The following is a 20,295-nucleotide window of genomic DNA, read 5'->3' as shown; positions in this document are numbered from 1 at the left end:
GATGATGCAAAAAATAATAATTTTGTAAGTTGTGTGTCTTTGTTTCTCAGTTTGATCCTTTTATTCTGGCTTGTTTTATTTGATGCTTCAGTGTGCTCTAAACCGCTTTGAGAATTTTTCCGAAAAATATAAAGCAGTATAGAAATGAATTGAATAATAATAAGACCATTGTCTAGAAAGAACAATGTAGCAGAGAGAGGTAAGCCAGCCAGTTAGTTGCTATGTCAGCCAAGAAGGTGCTATCTATAGGCCAAATTTGGTCTGTGGGGATCAGTTATCTACCTCAAATAAATAAATGAATGTTCTTCATGAACTCTAATCAATCTTTGCTATGGTTTAATATTTCCAAGTTTGCAAAGTGCTCATTTTCAGAAACGTTTTGCGATTCCACACTGTAATTAGTTCTGATTAAAATTTCCAGGGGCTTGCCCCCATAATATACAAATATTTAAAACTCACAAGGTGAGCAACCAAACAGTGATATGAAGTAGGACCTTAGGAAACATTTTATACATGTGCCTCATGACCACAGAAATATCTCCCAATCCATTAGGTTGCGCTTCTCTATAATCACAAACATTAGAAATTTGCTTCGGGAGTTTATTTTGTTTTTAAGATGTACTAAGATTCTAAAGGTTTTGCTGAAGCTGCTGTATTCCACTTCAAAATTATATTTCACACTCCATGCTATTATTTGTTCTGTGTAGATATTTCAGAGCCCGTTGATACAAGTGTGTGTGTGTGTGTGTGTGTGTGTGTGTGTGTTCGTTCACGTTCATGAAGTATACACAGAACCTGTGAATCACTATTTTTAATCCTGGTTTGAATTAGTAAAATAATGCTATCTTGAGGACTTTGTATACTACACTCTTAAGCAGTGCTATTTTTCTAGAAAAATAGGTGTCAGAGCTCACCATGAACTTCTCTCTTGTTCTCTTAGAATGACAATGGCTTCTATCTGAAAGGTGCCGGAACTGAGCTCCAGCTGGAAAACAAAAAGCCCAGCTCTTAAGTATTATATAGTTATTTATTGGAATATAGGAAGCTTCCTTCTACTTCTTTAGACCAGGGGTCATCTGAGTCATTATTGGCTACACCAGAGACAGCCAGTGTTACCACATTGTTACCACAATGTTACCACCCTTCAGAAGATGCAAAGTATAGCTCCCATTATCCCTAACCATTGTCCATGCTGATGGGAGCTGATGGGAGCTGTAGTCCTCAACATCTGGAGGGCACCAGTCTTCACAGACTTGCAGTGACTCTCCAGAGGTTTCTGACAGTCCTTCCAGTACTACCTTGAGGTATCAGGGATTGCAATTGGAAGTTACATTCATAACATAGCACTATTCTGCTTAAATCGTCACAGAGAATCCTGGGCACTGTTCCTTGTTAAAGGGTGCTGACCTCACAGAGCTACAGTTTGACAAACTACCATTCCAAGGATTCTCAGTGACTGTCAAATACAGTGGTACCTCAGGTTACAAACACCTCGGGTTACAAATGCCTCGGGTTCCAGAAAGTGTTGAAGAGAGCACTTTCCCCTCTAGTTCCATTTAATGGCTCCCAAAGATGCTCCTACAGTTCTGAATGTAGTGGACCCCCAAACAGGAGCTATCCTATTCATCTACCTTGTTGCGGGCCAAGGCTGGAATGAAGCAAACAGTAGGCCATTTGCAACACCTGCCCTCCCTAAAAAGTTTTGCTGGGAGCAGATTTTCATTTTCCTGTGTCCACTGAATCTTCTGGATAGAGTGAATTTATAAGTCTGAGGTTATACATGCGGTTGGAGACCTGAGGTGTATCATGGGATCAACGGCATTGTCTATTCTTCAGTGCAATGGGACCCTCTGCTCATACAGTGGTACCTAGGTTTACATATGCTTCAGGTTACATACGCTTCAGGTTACAGACTCCGCTAACCCAGAAGTAGTACCTCGGGTTAAGAATTTACCTCAGGATGAGAACAGAAATCGTGTGACAGCGGCATGGCGGTAGCAGGAGGCCCCATTAGCTAAAGTGGTACCTCAGGTTAAGAACAGTTTCAGGTTAAGAACGGACCTCCAGAACGAATTAAGTTCATAACCAGAGGTACCACCCGTACTGTAGTGCTTTAAATGCAACATCTGTGTGTACAGCTTTTTGTTCTGCCACTGAGCTATATAGCCCTACCTCAAAGCTGGCTTGTGTCACACTGGGCATTTTATTTTATTTGTGTTTTATAGAGAAGAGTAAAGACAGTAAAGTGGAAAGATAGTGGGCATAATGAGACAAAACCAAATAAGAGGGTGAAAGAAGCAGGGAGGAATGAAAAGAAGCAGTAATGTATTTGGGCTAAAATTAGGTCCTGATCTGTACAGGGTGTAGACTATTGATCACAACTGTGGAGCTGTATAAGATATACATTGACATAGCTGTAGTGTCAGATTGAATCCTGTACCTAGAAGCAAGCAGTCTAAAACTGAGGGGTGCGTGTGAAGCAGGGGCAGCAAGATTTTCAGCCAAGCGTGTTTAGGGCCAAGCACCCAGCAAACGAGTATACAAGGAAATGGGATTAAGAGGTATAGCAAACTACCCCCCCCCCCAAAAAAATAGGCCCTTGTCGAGTAAAATTAAGAGAACCTCATATTGTTTTCCCAATATTGTATTCAGATAAAGAAGGAATAAAACTGACACATATGTGGAGAAATGTTGGCTGTGTCACTATTGGTTATATTTCAGATCACAACAGAAGGAAGTCGCCACTTACGCGGTACTAACATAAATGTTTCTGAAGCTTTCAGTTTCAAAATTAACAACAGCCTTCTAGAGGAATTTAAAACAGCTTGCTGTGAGATTAAATCCCATAGATTTTACCTTGATGGACTTTTTGAGGCTTGTGCTTATGGATTTTAATATTAAAACTTTTAGTTGACCTTACACTATAAGAAAACATCCTTAACACTGATGTTATTTTTATGCCTCTTGGTGATACTAATGAGTTGAATAATTTATGAGGTTGTCATGTGAAAAGGATTTGGTGCAGTTTGATGTATTTTCAGCCTCTGGTGCTGGAATGTGATTAATAAAGCGCTAGAAGCACAGATTTTTTTTTCCATGGGGCTTAACTTTCATTAGGGATTTTTCATCAGTGTTATTTTGATAATTTTTATAGCTGTCTGGTATAGTAGCAAAATTACTCTTAGTTTTAAGAATGAAAATCACATTAGACAAATAAAATGTTTTTTTGTTTTTGTTTTAAAGGGAGGTACTTTACTCGCCTCGGATATCTTCTTAGTGGAAAATGACAGAGAGAGTAATGAGTCGCATAACGCATTTTTGTGGGGGTTGTTGTTTGTTAAATCTTGCCTCTAAATGTAGTACCATGAATGCTGCTTTGAGTATCCATATAATAGTGGGAAACATCTTAGTAGTTTTTCGTTATCTACATTGACTGTCAGTTATCATTTAGGGGGGTTGTGCATAAATATTGCAGCAAAGGAATGTTTAGTCAAAGCCTAAGTCAGCAAGCTCCTCTGTGTCTACGATCAAAGGCATCAGCTTAAATAGGTCTGATCAGGCATTGCAGACGAGGGCAGGCAGCTTCAGCCGAGCAAAAAACACAGAGCAAAGATGACAAAATTAATCAGTCATTTCTCTGGCAATAAATAACAAGATATGCTGAGGTCTGCAGATGAGAGAATTTCTAGGTTCCTTGGAGATGTGCCTGCTTAATACCCGATTTATCTAAGCTTGCACAGCCATCAAGATATGACCTTGATGAATAAAAGAGCACTCTCTAACTAATCTCGACTTAAATCGGTATTGATAGTGAATGCTTGGATACAGTAACAATATGATAGTCACAGTCACCAAAGAACAGGGAAGTATTGAGAACGGCAAAAATTGTCTGTGACTTTTTGCACCTGTTCAGGGGGGAGAATGTCAGCTGTTAACTAGTGAGCGAAAACACACAAAAATGTGGTGAAGATTACTTAGATGACTTGAGTTTCTATATATTCTATATATTCCATTAAAAAAATAAGAATCTTTGATTCTTTGTAAAATGCATCCAATTAATCTTTTGTTGGAAGAAAACTTGATATTCAGTTTGAGGAGGGTCTCATGTAGCCCGTTCCCACTGATGTAGGCACAGCCACAGAAGGAAGCCAGAGGTTGAAAGGATTAGCATTGGGCAGCTTAGACCTTCCCCTTTCCAACCCACCTGCTTCCAGTTCCTTCCTCTCTACCCACCTGCCAGCCCCAAAGACCTGCCCACTCACCAGGCCAGATCACACTCTCTCCCCTTAAAGCTCAGCCAAACCATGCCTCTGACACACCACTGGACAGGGCAGCTCCCCAGCAACCATCCTGCTCTGCTTCTGTTTTCCTCCTCCTTGGTCTCCAATGCTGCTGCATCCAAAATGGCCGTGTTGTGAGGCACGCGGCGGCAGTGTGGTTGCTGGGGAACTTGCCCAGATTTCTGACTGCTCCTTTGTGGCTTGCCTAGGACACCCACCACCTGTGCTGCTTTCCTGGGACACCCATTCCCTGGGCTGTCTGCCTACCTGAAGCAGTCAATGGCAGTTCTTATGACAATTCTTAGAGTTATATGCAAAGATAAAATTATATTTTAAATTTTTCCAAATCAAATTTCGTTTTCTTTTGTTTCCTTTCATTGTGTGTGTGTGTGTGTGTGTGTGTGTGTGAGAGAGAGAGAGAGAGAGAGAGAGAGAGAGAGAGAGTGAGAATGTTTCAAATTACGACACAGTCCCCAGAGTACAGTGGTTTGTTAACAGTACAACTGTTAGTGTTCTAAGCCAGTGTTTCCCAACCTTCAGTCTCCAGCTGTTTTCAGACTACAATTCCTATCATCCCTGACCATTGGTCTTGCTAGCTAGGGATGATGGGAGTTGTAGTCCAAAAACAGCTGGAGACCCAAGGTTGGGAAACATTGTTCTAAGCAGTTTATGCAATCTAGCAAGGTCAAAATGACCGTGAACTGTGCAGAGAGCTGCTTGTATAATTTCCTTGCCAATAGGGATTATGTGAGAGTTCAGCTGAGCTTGACTTGGACCTGAGTCCAAACTGGATTTGAGCCTTCCAATCTGTAAGCTTCCTTTTCGGAGCCTTCCAGATACTAGCACTTAGCAAAGGAACCCGCCGTGTTAATTTCTTCTGTTCCAATGCAATTAATTCAGTGTGAAGCAGCACTGGGATTGTGTGTGAGAGGAGAAATACTGCAGGGAGAGAGACCTGACTCCCTTGATCCTCAGTGGGGCTATCCACAGACATCTGGCTTTTGGTCTCCAGCCCTAGATTTGCTCCACAACACACACACACACACACACCAATCCCCTTAGGAACTAAATACAAATACCCCTTGGGTAAGTAAGGAGGTTCCTGACAATGGCCCTCAGATTGGCTCAATACAATTACTTGAGCATGTATCATTTGGGGCAGCAAAATTCCATGTTCATACAAGAAGACCTTCTGAAAGCTCACTAATTTCTACTTGCCACGTGGATATAAGTGCTCGTGATTCTGTGTATTCTCTCAGATGGTTGTGTTGTAAATTGTGGATATATGAAGGTCTCATGTATGTACTTTGGCATAGGAGTTTCATAAACTCTGGATCAGCTTCCAATAACATATCTTTACTTGGTATGTGGATGGTGTATAATCAAGAAAGCACTATTGAGTTGTCTCAACAGTGGTGATGAAAATAAAGGTGGCCCCTAATATATGTATGACTGAAGCCATTTATACTATGATGTCACAGCAGCAAAAGTTCTACTCCTCATAATTTCCAAAGGTGGTGGCAGACCAGGGCTTTCCCCAAAGATCTGGAAGGGTGGGGAAAATCGTATGTAGGGGAGCAGATAGTCACTGGGAAATAGAAATGGTTGATATGCAGGCTTGAAGCAAAGAATAGGGCATGGCACTGTCTTGATCTGTTGTATGGATCTGTTTGGGGTGGGGGGATAACAATGACCAGCTTCAAGCTGAATCTATGCCATTTAGCTATAGAATTTAGTGCCTAGTTTAAAGGAGCATAAATCTATACCACCCAGCATCCTATGCATGTGTTCCTATTTGTGAAGAGAAATTGGTTGTGCACACATGGATTTCCATTGCAAACAGAATGTCGCAATCTCTCTTTGATTTCAACTTATCATTTGCTCATGCCTTTTTAGTCTTGTGACTTACAATTTGAATTAGGAATGTTCATAAAAGAATGCTACAAGATAAAGTGGGGGGAAATAACTGCTTTGATAATCATTCCTTCTAAAATGGCTAAGCATTCCCATCTGTGCATGTGTACTACAGTTTCTTACTAGTGAATCATGCATTTTTTTCCCCTACCAGGGGGGAAAGCTACTTTCATTTTCGGTGTCTTTTGAAAATAATATTTTCAAATGTAACGCTGCACAAAGCATAGCACGTAGCATAACATTCTTTGTTCATTTTTATGCTGAGCTTTTACTTCTATATAAGTACAAGATGAGAATATATTTCTGGAACTTTTATGGAGTGGCATCCACTTCATGCACAGAGATTATGTAGATACTAATCTAGATATTACAGTGACGAGCTCTTTTAAAATGTGTATTCAGTGGTAAAGGGCTTCCAGATGTCATCAAATAACTCTTCTCTGTTCTTCAGTCTAAATGTGATGATCTCAGAGGAAGCAATGTAAGACAGGCATGTAAACCATTCCGTTTTACTTAAAGAGCATTGTCTTCCCCAGATTTTCTTCCTTTTCTTTCTTTCTTTCTTTTTTTGCTGCTTTTGGTTCATTTATCAATCAACTTTTCCATTTTCACCCTGCATTTTTGCTATCCAAAATTTATTTCATTGCATTGATGCATGTTCATCTTTTTTAGTACAGTACAGATTTGTTAATAATTTCCCATGCACAGTGTGTCTTGTTTTGAGGTTGCTGTTCTCTTGTGAGAATATTGCACTTTCCAAGCACAGTCCTGTGAATGTGGGGAAATGCCCCCAAATGTTCATTAATTGACTGCTATGATTTTTATGAGGACTGCTGCTGTTCAGGTGTGATAGGTACCTGTTGGGTTTTTCTTTTGACAAGATAGCTATGTGCACCACAGTGTCCCATTCTGCCACCATTTTGTGAGGATTTTTTTTTTAATTGCTTTGGAGACTTTTGCTTTGTTATGTGTGGTGAATGACCTCGTGAGGTATAGAATATTTTGTCTACTCTTAGAATTTCCCCTCTAAAGATAAAATGATTTATACTCATTTATACTCTTGTGACTGCCAATTTAAATACAGAATCAAAATTTACATGTGGAGCTTTTCAGAGGTTTCATCTCCAGTCCTGTGAATGAATTCCTTTACTTCCCTGGACTTAGCAGCAACCTTTCAGATTCATTCTATAATTTCATTTTTTTTTCAATGAAGGAAACCCAAGTTGTATTTAATTCTCAAGTGGCAAGAAGCATTGATGGGGGGCATTTTAATTATCAGGTTTGGAACCTTAGTTAGTTAGTTTTGTTTAACTTTTGCTTGTTAAATTTAACCCTACTAGAAGATTCTATACTTATCATTTATGTGTAACCTCTAAGGCAAGTTTTATTATATTCTATTTCAAAATAATTATCTACCTTCTCTTAAGAGTATTCTTACATTATCTTGCACTTCCATAGTATACAATCACATTACAAGTGTTCATGTCATATTGCAAATTCAAGAACACATTTTAGCTTTTTTAATTGCATTTTTTCTCTTGGTCTATTTTATAAATAACTTTCCTATCAATAAAAGCTATCTTTTATATAAATATAAAATATGTCTTCTTTTAAAAATATATTTTTGAACTACTATTAGAAGGTAGGTAGGGTGTATTTGGAAAAGCAAATTGTGAAAAACGCATTGCTTGGCTTTTGAAAGTCAGTACACTCTATTAGCAAATCTGTCAATATAAAAAGTGCATTCCATTTCCACCTCTTGCTCTAATAACCTTTTCTATGTTACTCACAGGCAGTTCACATAATCAGAGTGTATTGTCAGCTTACTGGAGTTGGGGAAGCATGAAATGAAAATCACGTTAATATTGATCCAATTCTTTCTTGCAAGTGTCCTTGATGTCCTTTGCTACTGAGCAGTAGCTATTTGTTATATTTGGGAAAATAACTCAGTTATGACTATTCTTTGTAAACTGTATTCAAGCATAATTATTATTAATGTAGTTTTTGCTACTTGTCATTATTTTCTCATTTTCAATATTTTGTAATATAAGATCATTAAATCACAAGTAATCACCTCCTTATTTGCTAGCCTTTGCTATATAATGAATGTCTGCAACTTAAGACATTATGTTAACTAATGAAAGGTATGTACAATATGGGTTAAATTATGTGGACATATCCCTTATGAGATTTTCATTGACAAATGCTGCTTACAAGGTCAGATGTCATTGCTCTGTTCCAGCATTACAGTACTGAATTTTCTTAAGTACAACACCTCTCAAAATGAAAATAACCACCAGTGTTTGGCATGTTTATTGGAAAGCAGGGCAAAAAATGAATTCTCCTCACAATTAGTAGAATCAAATATTTCCTATTAGAATTGTTGGTTGTGCTCTAAATCTATCTGTTTTTAACTTTAGATTGTACCTATATCATCTCTGTAGTTTATTTTTTATACAGAGCTTAGAAATTTATTTATTTCAAATATAGGTCACCTGCTATTTCTCCTCTTAATCCTTTTCTCCCTAGTTTTTGGGATTTTTTAGAATTCTTTTTCAACTCTGGAAAATTATGGAACTCTTAACAATTCATTAAGAGATGAGATTCTGTTGAGGGATCTTATGCTTATGGGCATAATTCCTGTATGAATTATAACTACTACTATTATACTTTCTTTTGTTATTGCTTCCTATCTTTTGTTATTGCTTCCTATCTTGACATAATTTCACAATAAATTAAAAGTATATTTAAAACAGTTACATATATGCAAACAATTAAAAAAACCCTGTATAAAAACAATTAATTTTATATATATAATTTGAATTTCAAATCCAATGCAGTTAGCAACTGATAATGGTAGCAATATCCCACTGCAGTGAATAGTCAAACCACTACGTTTTGCACCAACTGCAAGGGCAGTCTCACTCAGAGCACATTATGGTAATCTAATTTGGAGGTTACCAGCAAATGGATGGCATTCGTCAGGCTATCCTAGCCCAAAAATGGCTGTGGCTGTCCTACCAGCCAAAGGTGGTAAAAGGCACTCCTAGCCACTGAAGTCTCTAGTGCTAGTGATTGATCTAGGAGACTATGAACCTGTTCCAGTAGTTCAGTAAACATTCAGGTAAGACTTTCAGCAAGACAAAATGGTAGGGAAGATTCAAGTAGGCCTCTGGTGAGGTGAGGCAAAGCTGATATTCAAGCAACAAAACATTAGTTTTGGGGAGTCTGTACAGCTACTACACTAGCTGAGAGCCAGTGTGGTATAGTGGTTAAGAGTGGTGGACTCATAATCTGGTGAACCGGGTTTGCTTCCCTGCTCCTCCACATGCAATTGCTGGGTGACCTTGGGCCAGTCACACTTCTCTGAAGTCTCTCAGCCTCACTCACCTCACAGAGTGTTTGTTGTGGGGGAGGAAGGGAAAAGGAGATTGTTAGCCGCTTTGAGACTCTTTAGGGTAGTGATAAAGCGGGATATCAAATCCAAACTCCTCCTCCTCCTCCTCCTCCTCCTCCTCCTCCTCCTCCTCCTCCTCCTCTTCTTCTTCTTCTTCCTCTTCTTCTTCTTCTTCTTCTTCTTCTTCTTCTTCTTCTTCTTCTTCTTCTCCTTCTCCTTCTCCTTCTCCTTCTCCTTCTCCTTCTCCTTCTTCTTCTTCTTCTTCGTTGCTCAGACTGGAAGCCAAACCAAACCAGGATTCTCAACTGGGCTTACACACTGCAGTACACCTTCTGGCCATTATTAGGGAGGTGCTATACAGCAATAACCAGTCCAGCAGTTTCTTGGTGTGTGACCTGCCCTGATTCTTCCAAAACGTTGCCCTGAGCCCTGCTGCTAGATCTGCAAGTTGGTGCCTGCCGGAACTTTGCATTCTCATGATTGCATCTTTTAAATTGTTTACTGCCTGACACAGTTTTACTTTTACAATATTAAAGAAGGGAGACATGCCAAATGTGTACGTTTTCTTGCTCTCATTTCATACCTAAGGTAATGAAGTCCAATGCGCTACCCATTGCGCCACAGAGCCGCAAATACCTGAGGTAATGAAATGTGTTATCTCTTAAGAGTTAATTCATTAGTACCCTTGACTATAAACTGAAACAGGGACGTTATGCTAAAAAGCAACACAGGCTAAGATGCTTTAATAAGAAATAAGAAACGTCGTATAAGTGTCCAAGAGAGTAGAACTTCACAAAAACATCTTTATTCTGTAAAAGATTTTTTAAATTAAATGCAGCATTTTATTGTGAAGCAGACAGACTTTAGTTATGTCAAAACACTCTTTTAGGAGCCACATAAAGCTGTAAAAGACGGTATATGAAAAGGCATTCTTTAAGAAAAGAAATCACCATCCCATGAAGCTGATTTCCAGATGTTTGGAAACATTAGAATTTCCTGTCAGTACATTTAGGTAACACTAAAATGAGTTAACTTTCCATTCTGCCAGCCCTCTTCAAAGATGAAAGAGAACTCTCTGCATAAATTGCCTTATCTATAATTCACTGAAGTAAGCTGTGGAATGAACTCTGAAAGATGCAGGACTCTCCCTTGGCTTGTATCATGGCCTCTAAGCAAACTTTACTTTTATTTCCACTCTCTTTTTAAAATGAAATTAGTGACCTTAAAAGTTGAATGGATGTTAATGAGTGATGATGTTGAGTGGTTTGTTTGAACTGAGTTATGTGCTTGGTTTGAATTTTGTATTTGTATTTTTTTTGCTTCTGCCTCTCAGAAAGTCTACCCATGTCTGAAATCAGCCACGTTATGAGTCTACATTTATTCAAGTAGCCTTGAACTGACTTCTTGTAAGCATGGACACAGCAGGTTATCTTTGAAGCTTAGCTTGCATACCTAGTACCAGCTGTGACCTGAAGAATCCAAATGAGAATTTACAAGTTTAAATGAAATTTGAGAGGAAAATATGGATGTTATCAAAATAAATGTTGACATGCCAAATACCGTTTTCAAAAGGCTCTCTGTCATTATATTTCATGCTTCTTGCTGTTTCATTGTACTTTAAAGAGAGAAAATATTCTTTATAATGAGTGCACTCCTTATTCCACTGAATCAGAGGCCCCATTCCCTTTGATTTGATGGAATCTGGATTAATGCAGGTCTGTACCTTGGTCTATCTGCTCATAATATATACTGGTTTCAGGTGATTCCTTGAGTAGAATTTGTGTTTCAGTGAGAAGTATTAAACTTTTAAACTCTTAACTGCAATTTCATACACCCTTTAAAAAGAAAAGAGTAGTGCTCACATTTCCCTTGCTAAACACAAAGGAGGCACCTATATGTTATTTACTAGATGGTATCTCCCACCGAGCAGACTGAGCCATTTACATTAGAGTTGTTCAAATTTGCCTTGATAGGACTGTGGTCAGGTTTGAACGTATCTCTATACATAGTATAGTCCAAAAATGCCCCAAACTATTAAAATTCTGAAGGGAGATTCTGGCTCATATCAAAAGTGATATACCATTCTTTTTGATCCATGGATAGGGCTCGTCAGTGTCTTTGTTTCAGAGATAATTAATTGACTCAGTTACCCAGTTACTTACTGCAGCTAAATTTCAGGCAGCAAAGGCATAGAAATGTATCAGTACCTCCAAAATTAGAAACTGGTATGAAGAACTGTGGGATCTACTTGTCACAGGTAAAATTTAGTCTCGGATCAAGAGTGTGGCTGACCTAGTTAATAAAAACCTTTTGGGGGGAATATTATCTCAGTCATGTTTTGCAGAAGACTAATGATACTGAACCCTGTTTAATATATCCTAGAAAAAATAGTATGTTTAAGTCTAACATGGTTTGCAGCACTCCTTGTATATTTGTCCTTTATTTTTCTCATTTCCTCAGACATTACCGTATATTCTGAGTTATAGTCTAGAATGATATTTCCCATATTTCTTTTATTCAAGATTTCAACATTTGTTTCTTCTGTGGTTATTTACTTAGTGGTTTTCCGCAAATAAAATGTTAGTAAAACAAGAGACTAGTAAATTCCAATTCCTTTATCATGCCATAGAACTTTTAGCTAGATTCTACTCAGAGTAGACCTAGCTTAGTGATGTTCATTCATTTCAGTACATCTAGTTTGAGTAAAACTTAACTGAATACCATCCTTCATTTTTAATTGTGGCTTTGGTAGCATCACAAGTGCTCTGTCAGATGTAAGCATCTTAGGAAAACATTTATTATTTCAGCCATTTAAATTATGCACTTACAACCAAAAAACAAAGCCAGAGCTGCTTTATTCTGCACTAGGCCCATATACTTACTTGTCAATATACTAGAGAAAGTGATTTGTAGATTTTTATCCAGTTCAGGTTTCAAACAGGAAACCAGTGTCCTTACGTAAGGTCCTAAATACAGGTACACAGGTCAAAGTTTTAAGGCTAGAATAAACTGCAAGGAACCTGGCATCTGTAATCATTTAGGTGAACCAAACAGAGAGTAAAAATCAGTATGAGGGACCTGCTTTTCTCCTCTTTTGCATATTCCTTGCAGTGCAAATTTAACCATGCCAATTCAGGAGTAAGTCCTGTTGCATGCAGTGGGGCATACCCTTAAGTAAGGAAATGGGGGGGACCCTAGTTTGTGCATTGTCACTTATGTGTCCAAAAGATACCTTGTTAGCTTGTAGCCCATGGTCTGGATCCAAAGACCCACACAACTCGGTCTACAGGTCTAAGGGACCTTATTGTCCCTCAAACAATAACTCCTGTTTCTCATAGCAGCTTTTGAAACAAAGGATACTCGCAAAAGCACTTTGTGATATAACCTAGAGACTGGATTCTCATACTATCAACAGGGTTGCATTCTGGATCGTCACCTTGTCTTACGAATCATAGTGAAAGGACAAAAAAAATCCAGGATAATCAAGAAAAACATTCCTAGCCATTTTTCTGGATCTTTTCTCGTAGCTTCCTTATCTTCAGATACTATCTTTGTCGAAGCTGGCAGCTTGTAAAAGCTACAAGGAAGAGATTTTTAAATTGCTTTCATATTTTTACCTCTAATGAAACATGTTAAATAAGCATACTTAAGTTGTTGTCCTGACCCCACGATGGTAATGTCTTTAGAATGAGTTTAGGATAGTACGTAGGCCCCTCTTCACTAGCAGGGCAGGACTCTGCCATGGCAGAAGAACCAAGCAATGCCCTAGCAGACAGAAAGCTACTGACACTTCTTCTCCCACTGCTGATAAAAGACCCCACTGCTGAAGACCTCAAATGTGGCATGTCAGGGCGGAATGGCAGAGCCTTTGTGTGTATGAGATCCAAAGCTCCACAAATCTCCTGAGGACCCCAGATGGTGCAGCAAAAAAGGAAAGATTCCCTCTCTCACTCACACACCTCTTCTGCCTTGGCTGGCTGCAGCTGACTGGGCTTTGGAATCTGCCACTCTGCAGCTCCCCGGTCCTTGATAGATTGCACTGTCTAGATGTTTCCCTAGTATTTGTATTATTTTAGAATAAATAAAATTATTTTTATTATATTTTAGAAATGCTAACAATACTAAGTACAGTTTGATTCCAAATGCATATTTGCAACCTTGTCAGTGCACTTCTATAGAGAAATTAGAAATAATCAGCTTGTATCTTTTCTTTTGAGATCCTTTAAGGAAACAAAAAACCTTCAGGAGTATGCAATTAGAACATCTGTGACAGATCTGTTTTTAACATATTTCGTACTTCAGAATCCAAGGAGGTCTGGTGGTCTGTGGAACTTGCTTGTTAATTTCTTGATGAATGGGCACTGAGGCCAAGAAGTGCACTCAGTACGGCATGTCTTCCGAAGATAGATTATCTCAAATAAATTCTATTCCCAATCAATTTTTGATTTGTTAGGTGTTAAACCACTTCTTTGTAAGGGCGGTGTTTATAAGCCTTGTAATGAGACAGCCTTCTGAGACATTACCTCTTCTTTCTGTAATTTTGATAAATGGAACTCTAATTCATAAAGGATACAGTGATTGAAGGGCAACTTTCGGTCTCCTACACTTTCATTTAGATAAATGCCTGGTATATTGTGGCAAACTGAGGTATACTCAACTGAGTGATAAATTTAAAGAACAGCCAAGCCAACAAGCTTCTATCAAATCAAAGCAGGCTAGTTTTATATGTCTTTCAGATAAATGTATGTTTAATACTGTAAAACAAAACTGATTTCAGAAAGATTTGTCTACATCATTAATCAGCACATTTGCCACATTCACCTGCGCGTCTAGTACGGTACCTTTCTGCTACAATGCATTGTCAGATTGATGTGAGAGGATTACTGCCAGCAATGACAAGCTAGTTAAAAACAAGTTGGAGCCCAGCCTTCTGTTTTGAAGTTTACTACCATGCCTTTGTTCTCTAAGAGCACACATCCCCATGCATTAAAAGTTCTTGAAAGGCTGTTTTGAAGTGTATTTTTGATAATTGATATTTGTATCAGTGTATAGATTCCATCTGTTTAGGGTTGCCATATTTCAAAAAGTAAAATCCCTGACACTCAAAGTTGTTGTTTAGCTTTTTTTAGGAAGACCCCAAAATTGTTGAGCTTTTGGGGGGAACCTTTTGGAGCTGTTTTCACTGCTTTTTCTATCACATTGCCATACATCCAAAAACCAGGGCATGTCAGGAATTTTCCTGACATATGACAAGCCTAATTTGCTTTGTATTGGAAAACAGGTTGTTGAGACTAATCTAAAGACCTAACAGAATTCTAAAATTTTGTAACCATTTTTATAGGCACTGAGGAAGACGTCGTGAAATCAAAGAAAACCTTCCGAAGCCAAGCTGTTGTCAATCAGAATGCTGAAACTGAGCTCATGCTGGAAGGAGATGATGATGCTGTCAGCTTGCTCCAAGAGAAGGAGATTGACAATCTTGCAGGTAAAAATCTTTTTTAAAAAAAGTTTGATGTAAATAAATCATATATAATTGAGCTGGTTTTCTAAACTTTGCCAACTGTGTCTGGTATTGGCATTTGTGTGAGATAGTGAGCCTTGTTGTTTTGGAAATGCTTGGTACATATTGCAGAAGTTCCCCACTGTTTTCATCTAATTTATCCTCACAACTTTATAAAATACTGGTTAGTCAAAGATCTGATTAACCTGAGTGACTCATGTCCAAATCAATCACGCCATCTGTCATAATACACTGATAAAAAAAATTGATCTATGTTTTAGAAAGTATATTTTGAGTGCAGTAAATTAGATGTATTAAAGGATTTTTATTGTGAAAATGTAACAAAAGGGAAAATAAGATGTATCAGCCTGACCAGTTATGTTTAGAAGTATTCCCACCCATGTGAACTTTTTATTCAGGCAGTGGGGGGTGATTTTCAAAACTTTCCCCATTTGGATTACAAGATTAGAAAACAAACCCCATGCCTGGGTTTGAATGACAGGGCAAGCCAGATCATGGCTTGTTTCCTGACAGCATAGCAGGACCAGGACAAGCATATAACGCCTATGATTTCACTGGCATGCACCATCACACTGTTTGTTTGCCTTAAATCATACTTTATTTTAACTATGGTTTAATATGAGATGCAGACCAGGTCACTGCCAGTGAAGAGAGTTACAGGCTCATAGCAATCTGCTGTATATATAGATCAGACAACATTTTCCAGGGCTTCAGACTAAGCATGTTTTGGTAAATAATAAGTATCATTTCTTCACAAATGCAGTTGTAACCAGAGTCCAGCACAGCAATTGGTCCTAACATAAATAAAATGATAAAATAAATGTCATTAAGATCCTCTTAACATAAAAGCAGTTAATTCTGGGGCGTTAATAGTAGCTTCAACACTTGAAATTAGAAGTGGTGGAGAATCTCTTCCTGGAGAAAAGTATGGTTTAACAGATACCCCATACTTCTCTGTCATCTGTCTTGCATTCAGTGTAATTACTCCTTTCCATTTCCCCATACCAGTTAATCTAGACAAGTTTTAGGTTAACTCACATTTTCTCCTAAAGTTCAATAGGCTGAAGGAAGCAGAAGGTGCTTGGCAGTTGTTAGAGATCAAAAGGAAACTTTCAGCTAGGCTTCAGATTCAAAGGGAAAACCTTTGTACCTATGTTTTACAGCAGACAGGTTTTAGTCTTGTGAATTCTGGTGGGTGTGCTGCAGGGGCGAGGGGGAAACTGCACATTCTGTGAAGTAAGTGTGAAAAATGACTTCACATTTTCAGGGTTGTTCTGACAGTTTAATATGATATGGAATAACAAAGTAGCTTATTGTAGCACAGATGGAAACAATATTAGATAACTGAACTGCTAAGTATTTATTCCATAATTAATTTGTATAACTATAGGCATAATACCTTAGACCAGTGCTTCCCCAACTTGGGTCTCCAGCTGTTTTTGGACTACAACTCCCATCATCCCTAGCTCGCAGGACCAGTGATCGGGGATGATGGGAATTGTAGGCCAAAAACAGCTGGAGTCCCAAGTTTGGGAAACCCTGCCTTAGACTACAGTACAAGATTTACCACTTTATGAAGATACACTTTCAAAATCTGACCCAAAACAAACAAATGATGCACAATTGTTCGTGCAAAATTTCATTATTCTTTTGTTAAGAAATGCCCACTTGTTGTTCTGAAGAAAACCGATGAGACTACACAAAATAGCATTCCTAACTAATGCAAAATCTACATACATTGGTTACATTTAATTAAACTGAAGTCTCGGTCCTATTTCAATGAATACAGCAGTAGCATGACGTTATGTAAAAGAGAGAGCCAAAGTTTCCAAAAACCTTCATTTGGGTAAATGCCACAAAACACCCAGCCGGTACTTCTAATCAATTTCTCATCTATCTCTCCTGCTTATCTTACCAGCGTTTCCTCCACATCTGTGCTGCTTTGGTTCTCATTCCTACCTACTATTTTCGCAGACCTTGCTACTGTCCTTTCTCCCTGCACAGCCATTGCAGCTACCTCTTTTTCCTTCCTGCCCAACAATTACTGATCACATGTAGATAACTTTTACCCATACCTATGGTGAATCCTTACAGTTTGTGCTGTAGTTGCCTAACTCAGAGGCTCTCATGTTGCTACTCTGCATTTGGCACAGGAAAAGAGAAGGGCCATACCTTTAAAGCACATGTACACTGAGCTTTCTGGTTATTTTCAAATTTCACAGCTTGACTACTTTTTGTGTAAACTAAAGTACATAGGGATGCTTTCAGTTTCTTTAATGTTAGAATCATGCGTGGCTGAAATCTTATTACAGTTAAATAGTGTTTAAAATCTGATAAATGTTATTAAGGTTTTAAGAACAATAATAATGTAGCCACCTAATGAACTGCAGTCAACTTTATAAAAAAAATTTTTTGTATTTCATCACCTTATTTCATAATAATAAATATTTCATAATTTTCTGTTTCAATTTTAGCTCCTAAATTTCTTCCCAGACTGTTCATTTCAAGAGGCAAGTCGCTTATTGATAAATCACTTGAGAAAAATCAATAACTAGTAGTACTTTTTTCGTGTCTAAAACTATGAATCAGCAGCATCTCAGTTTGCACAATTGTAGCAAATTGATTATTATTAACTTGTCTATCTGATCTATTTATTTTCTATGTCATAAATGTTTAAAATATGATTTTCATTAATTTTCTGAATAACAATTCTACTAACTTGTAGTTTAGAAGTATGCTCCTAGCATTCAATGGTCATTTACTGACAGATAGTGTAAAGATAATAAGAGTTGGTTTGAACATTGGGCTGAATATTGAATAATCAGTAACTTCTATAACAAGTGTGATCTGTAAAGCACTTCTACCGCAACTTTTATTTTTGAACCCCAGAGATCTGGGTCGGCCCCAACCCTTGATGGTGATTCAGAAATAGTAAACAAGGCCATCCACTAAATTTACAGGGGTATATGAAGCTGTCTTACACTGTATTAGACCACTGGCCTTTTTAGCTTACACCCATCTATGAAAATGGGTTCTGCTTCTCCCAAGTCTTAGGCAGAGGTGGTTCTTCTGCCACCTGAAATCCTTTTCATTGGAGGCAGTAGGGATTGAAGCTGGGACCTTCAGCATGCAGAGCATAGGCTCTGCACAGGAGTTCCTGGTATCTCTTAAAAAGCAGGAGTGTTACAAGTCCCACTCTGCTGAGCCAGGCCTACTACTTTTCCTCTTGGTTCCATCTGTGGCTCCCAACCCTGCTCTCTCATGAAAGTATCTCCTATCAACTATGATATGTGAGCAAGCCTACATGTTCTGAGGCAGTATTCCTGATTCTGGAGACAAGCCACAGGGGAATACTGTTGGCTTGTGTCTTCTTTGCAAGATCCCCGGGGGACATCTGACTGGCCACTGTTGGAAAGAGAGTGCTGGACAAAAGATGGAGACAATTCTCAAGACCACACACCAAATACAAATCAGAGGTGAGGTCTGAGCCCCAAACAGCCCCTCCCCAAACTATTTCCCCTTCTAAAAATGACTCCTCTTGACTGATTTGCTGCAATGCCATTGTCCCATGTTCTGAATTGCTCCCCCTCATCCAACTTCTCATGTTTAAAAAAGGCCAGATTCAGGCAGCCTCACACAGCAGTATCGCACACATTATTTCTTCACCCTGGAAAAAATTCTTTTTCCTTTTTAGAATATGCTGCTGCAGATGTTATGACTGCTAGCTTAGAAGGCTTTTAAAAATGATAAGATCAATTTGTGGAAGATTAGTTATGAACAACTATTGTCTGTGACAGCTAAATGGAAAGTTCATGTTCAGGGGGCAGTGTACCTCTGAATATCAGGTGCTAGAGGAAAATGGGGGAAAGCTATCGTCTTTGAATTTCCAGGGAAATCTGGCTGGCCCATGTACTCCCCAAGTGTCTCCAATAATTCATGCCCCCAGATGCCCCCAGTTAACGCTTCCCTCTTCAGCCCATCCCCCAAAAGTAAACTTCCCATTTTTCTGAACCACAAGCTCTGTCTTCGCAAGTCTTTTCTGCCTGGTCTTTTCCTGTTCTGTTCAGAATAAGTTGGCAGGAGGATCTCTTCCCATCAGTCTTCTCCTGTCGTAACAATTCTGTTTTCTCCTCCAGATGGGAGAATGAAGGTGTGACATTTTAAAATGCTCTGCTGCTGTCCAATAAGCAAGTCTGCACCACTGCCCAGGTAGCAAACCTGCCCTTTTCACTCATCCCCCTTCCCAGCACAAGCACCCATGCAATACTTTGGACTAATTTATAGGAGCCAGCAGAGAGTAAATTCATTTTGTACCTCTGTGTTGGCATACTGGTGCCAGAGGGTACACCCACTCTGAGCTTTAAAAGCAAAACCCTAAGTTTAGAATTGTGTCAGTTGCACACATGTGCATAGATCTTTTAAGGATTCCCCCCTCTTTTACAAAATGGTAGGTGACAGTGTGCTATGCAGACTGAATGAGAAACTCTGCACCTGCACTAAGATGCAGAATCCCAAGTGATTCTGGGTTCTGTAACATTCTTTTGGTTTTTTTAATCCATAAATTGACTGCAAACTCTTCTTCGGCTAGGGAAAGGTCTAATGGTTGATTTACTGGGAAATACCGTAATAAAGAAAGAAAAACATTTAGTAACTATTCAGGTGTATGATACTTGCTGTAGAAAGCTGCAACATTGTAATTACCCTATGCAAATTGCTTTCTTGGTTCTCTGGCACCTTGCATGTTGGCCCTTCTCCAAGCTTGTTTGTAGCACTCATTAAGATGTGGCACAAACACCTCCCATCTTGCAGTGGCATTGCGTCCCTGCCTTTGTCTATTCCACCCCAGGCTCATCACAGGTGTCTGCCACTTACTAGCTCCCTTGCCCCTTGTGGGCACATAGGTATTGCCACCACAAAAGGTAAGTGTCTCATTAGTCATTCACTTAGCTTTTCCCATCCTCCTCTTTGGGTGCTGGGTGTCATTTTATTCAGAGCGCTCATCTTTCCCACTCTGTTGCCTGCTATCCAGGTAGCTGACAGTTTTGAGAGGTGGCAAGCAAAGCAGTGCTCTGTGTCTTCTGCATCCATGTCTAGCTCTTACCTCTAGCCTCAACAGAGCTTCTGTTCTAAGGAAACTATAGCTCACTGCTGTGCAGCCAAAGAGAAAGTGGGACAGTAGTGTG

The 20,295-nt window shown here is 38.9% G+C and overlaps 1 protein-coding gene across 3 annotated transcripts in view; it reads left to right on the top strand.

The window, feature by feature from the left end:
* NBEA (neurobeachin) overlaps positions 1-20,295 on the top strand; it is a 341,694-nt gene that overhangs the window by 169,026 nt on the left and 152,373 nt on the right. For all 3 annotated transcript variants that reach the window (XM_081909292.1, XM_081909293.1, XM_081909291.1), the window contains one exon: positions 14,933-15,076. In XM_081909292.1, coding sequence (XP_081765418.1) covers positions 14,933-15,076 — 144 coding nt within the window. The remainder of the gene's footprint in view (positions 1-14,932; positions 15,077-20,295) is intronic.

The sequence above is a fragment of the Podarcis melisellensis genome (genome assembly GCF_964234715.1).
Source record: "Podarcis melisellensis genome assembly, chromosome: 4".
NCBI lineage: Eukaryota > Metazoa > Chordata > Lepidosauria > Squamata > Lacertidae > Podarcis > Podarcis melisellensis.
The sequence above is the reverse complement of the archived record's forward strand: the minus strand, read 5'-3'. Positions and strand labels throughout refer to the sequence as shown.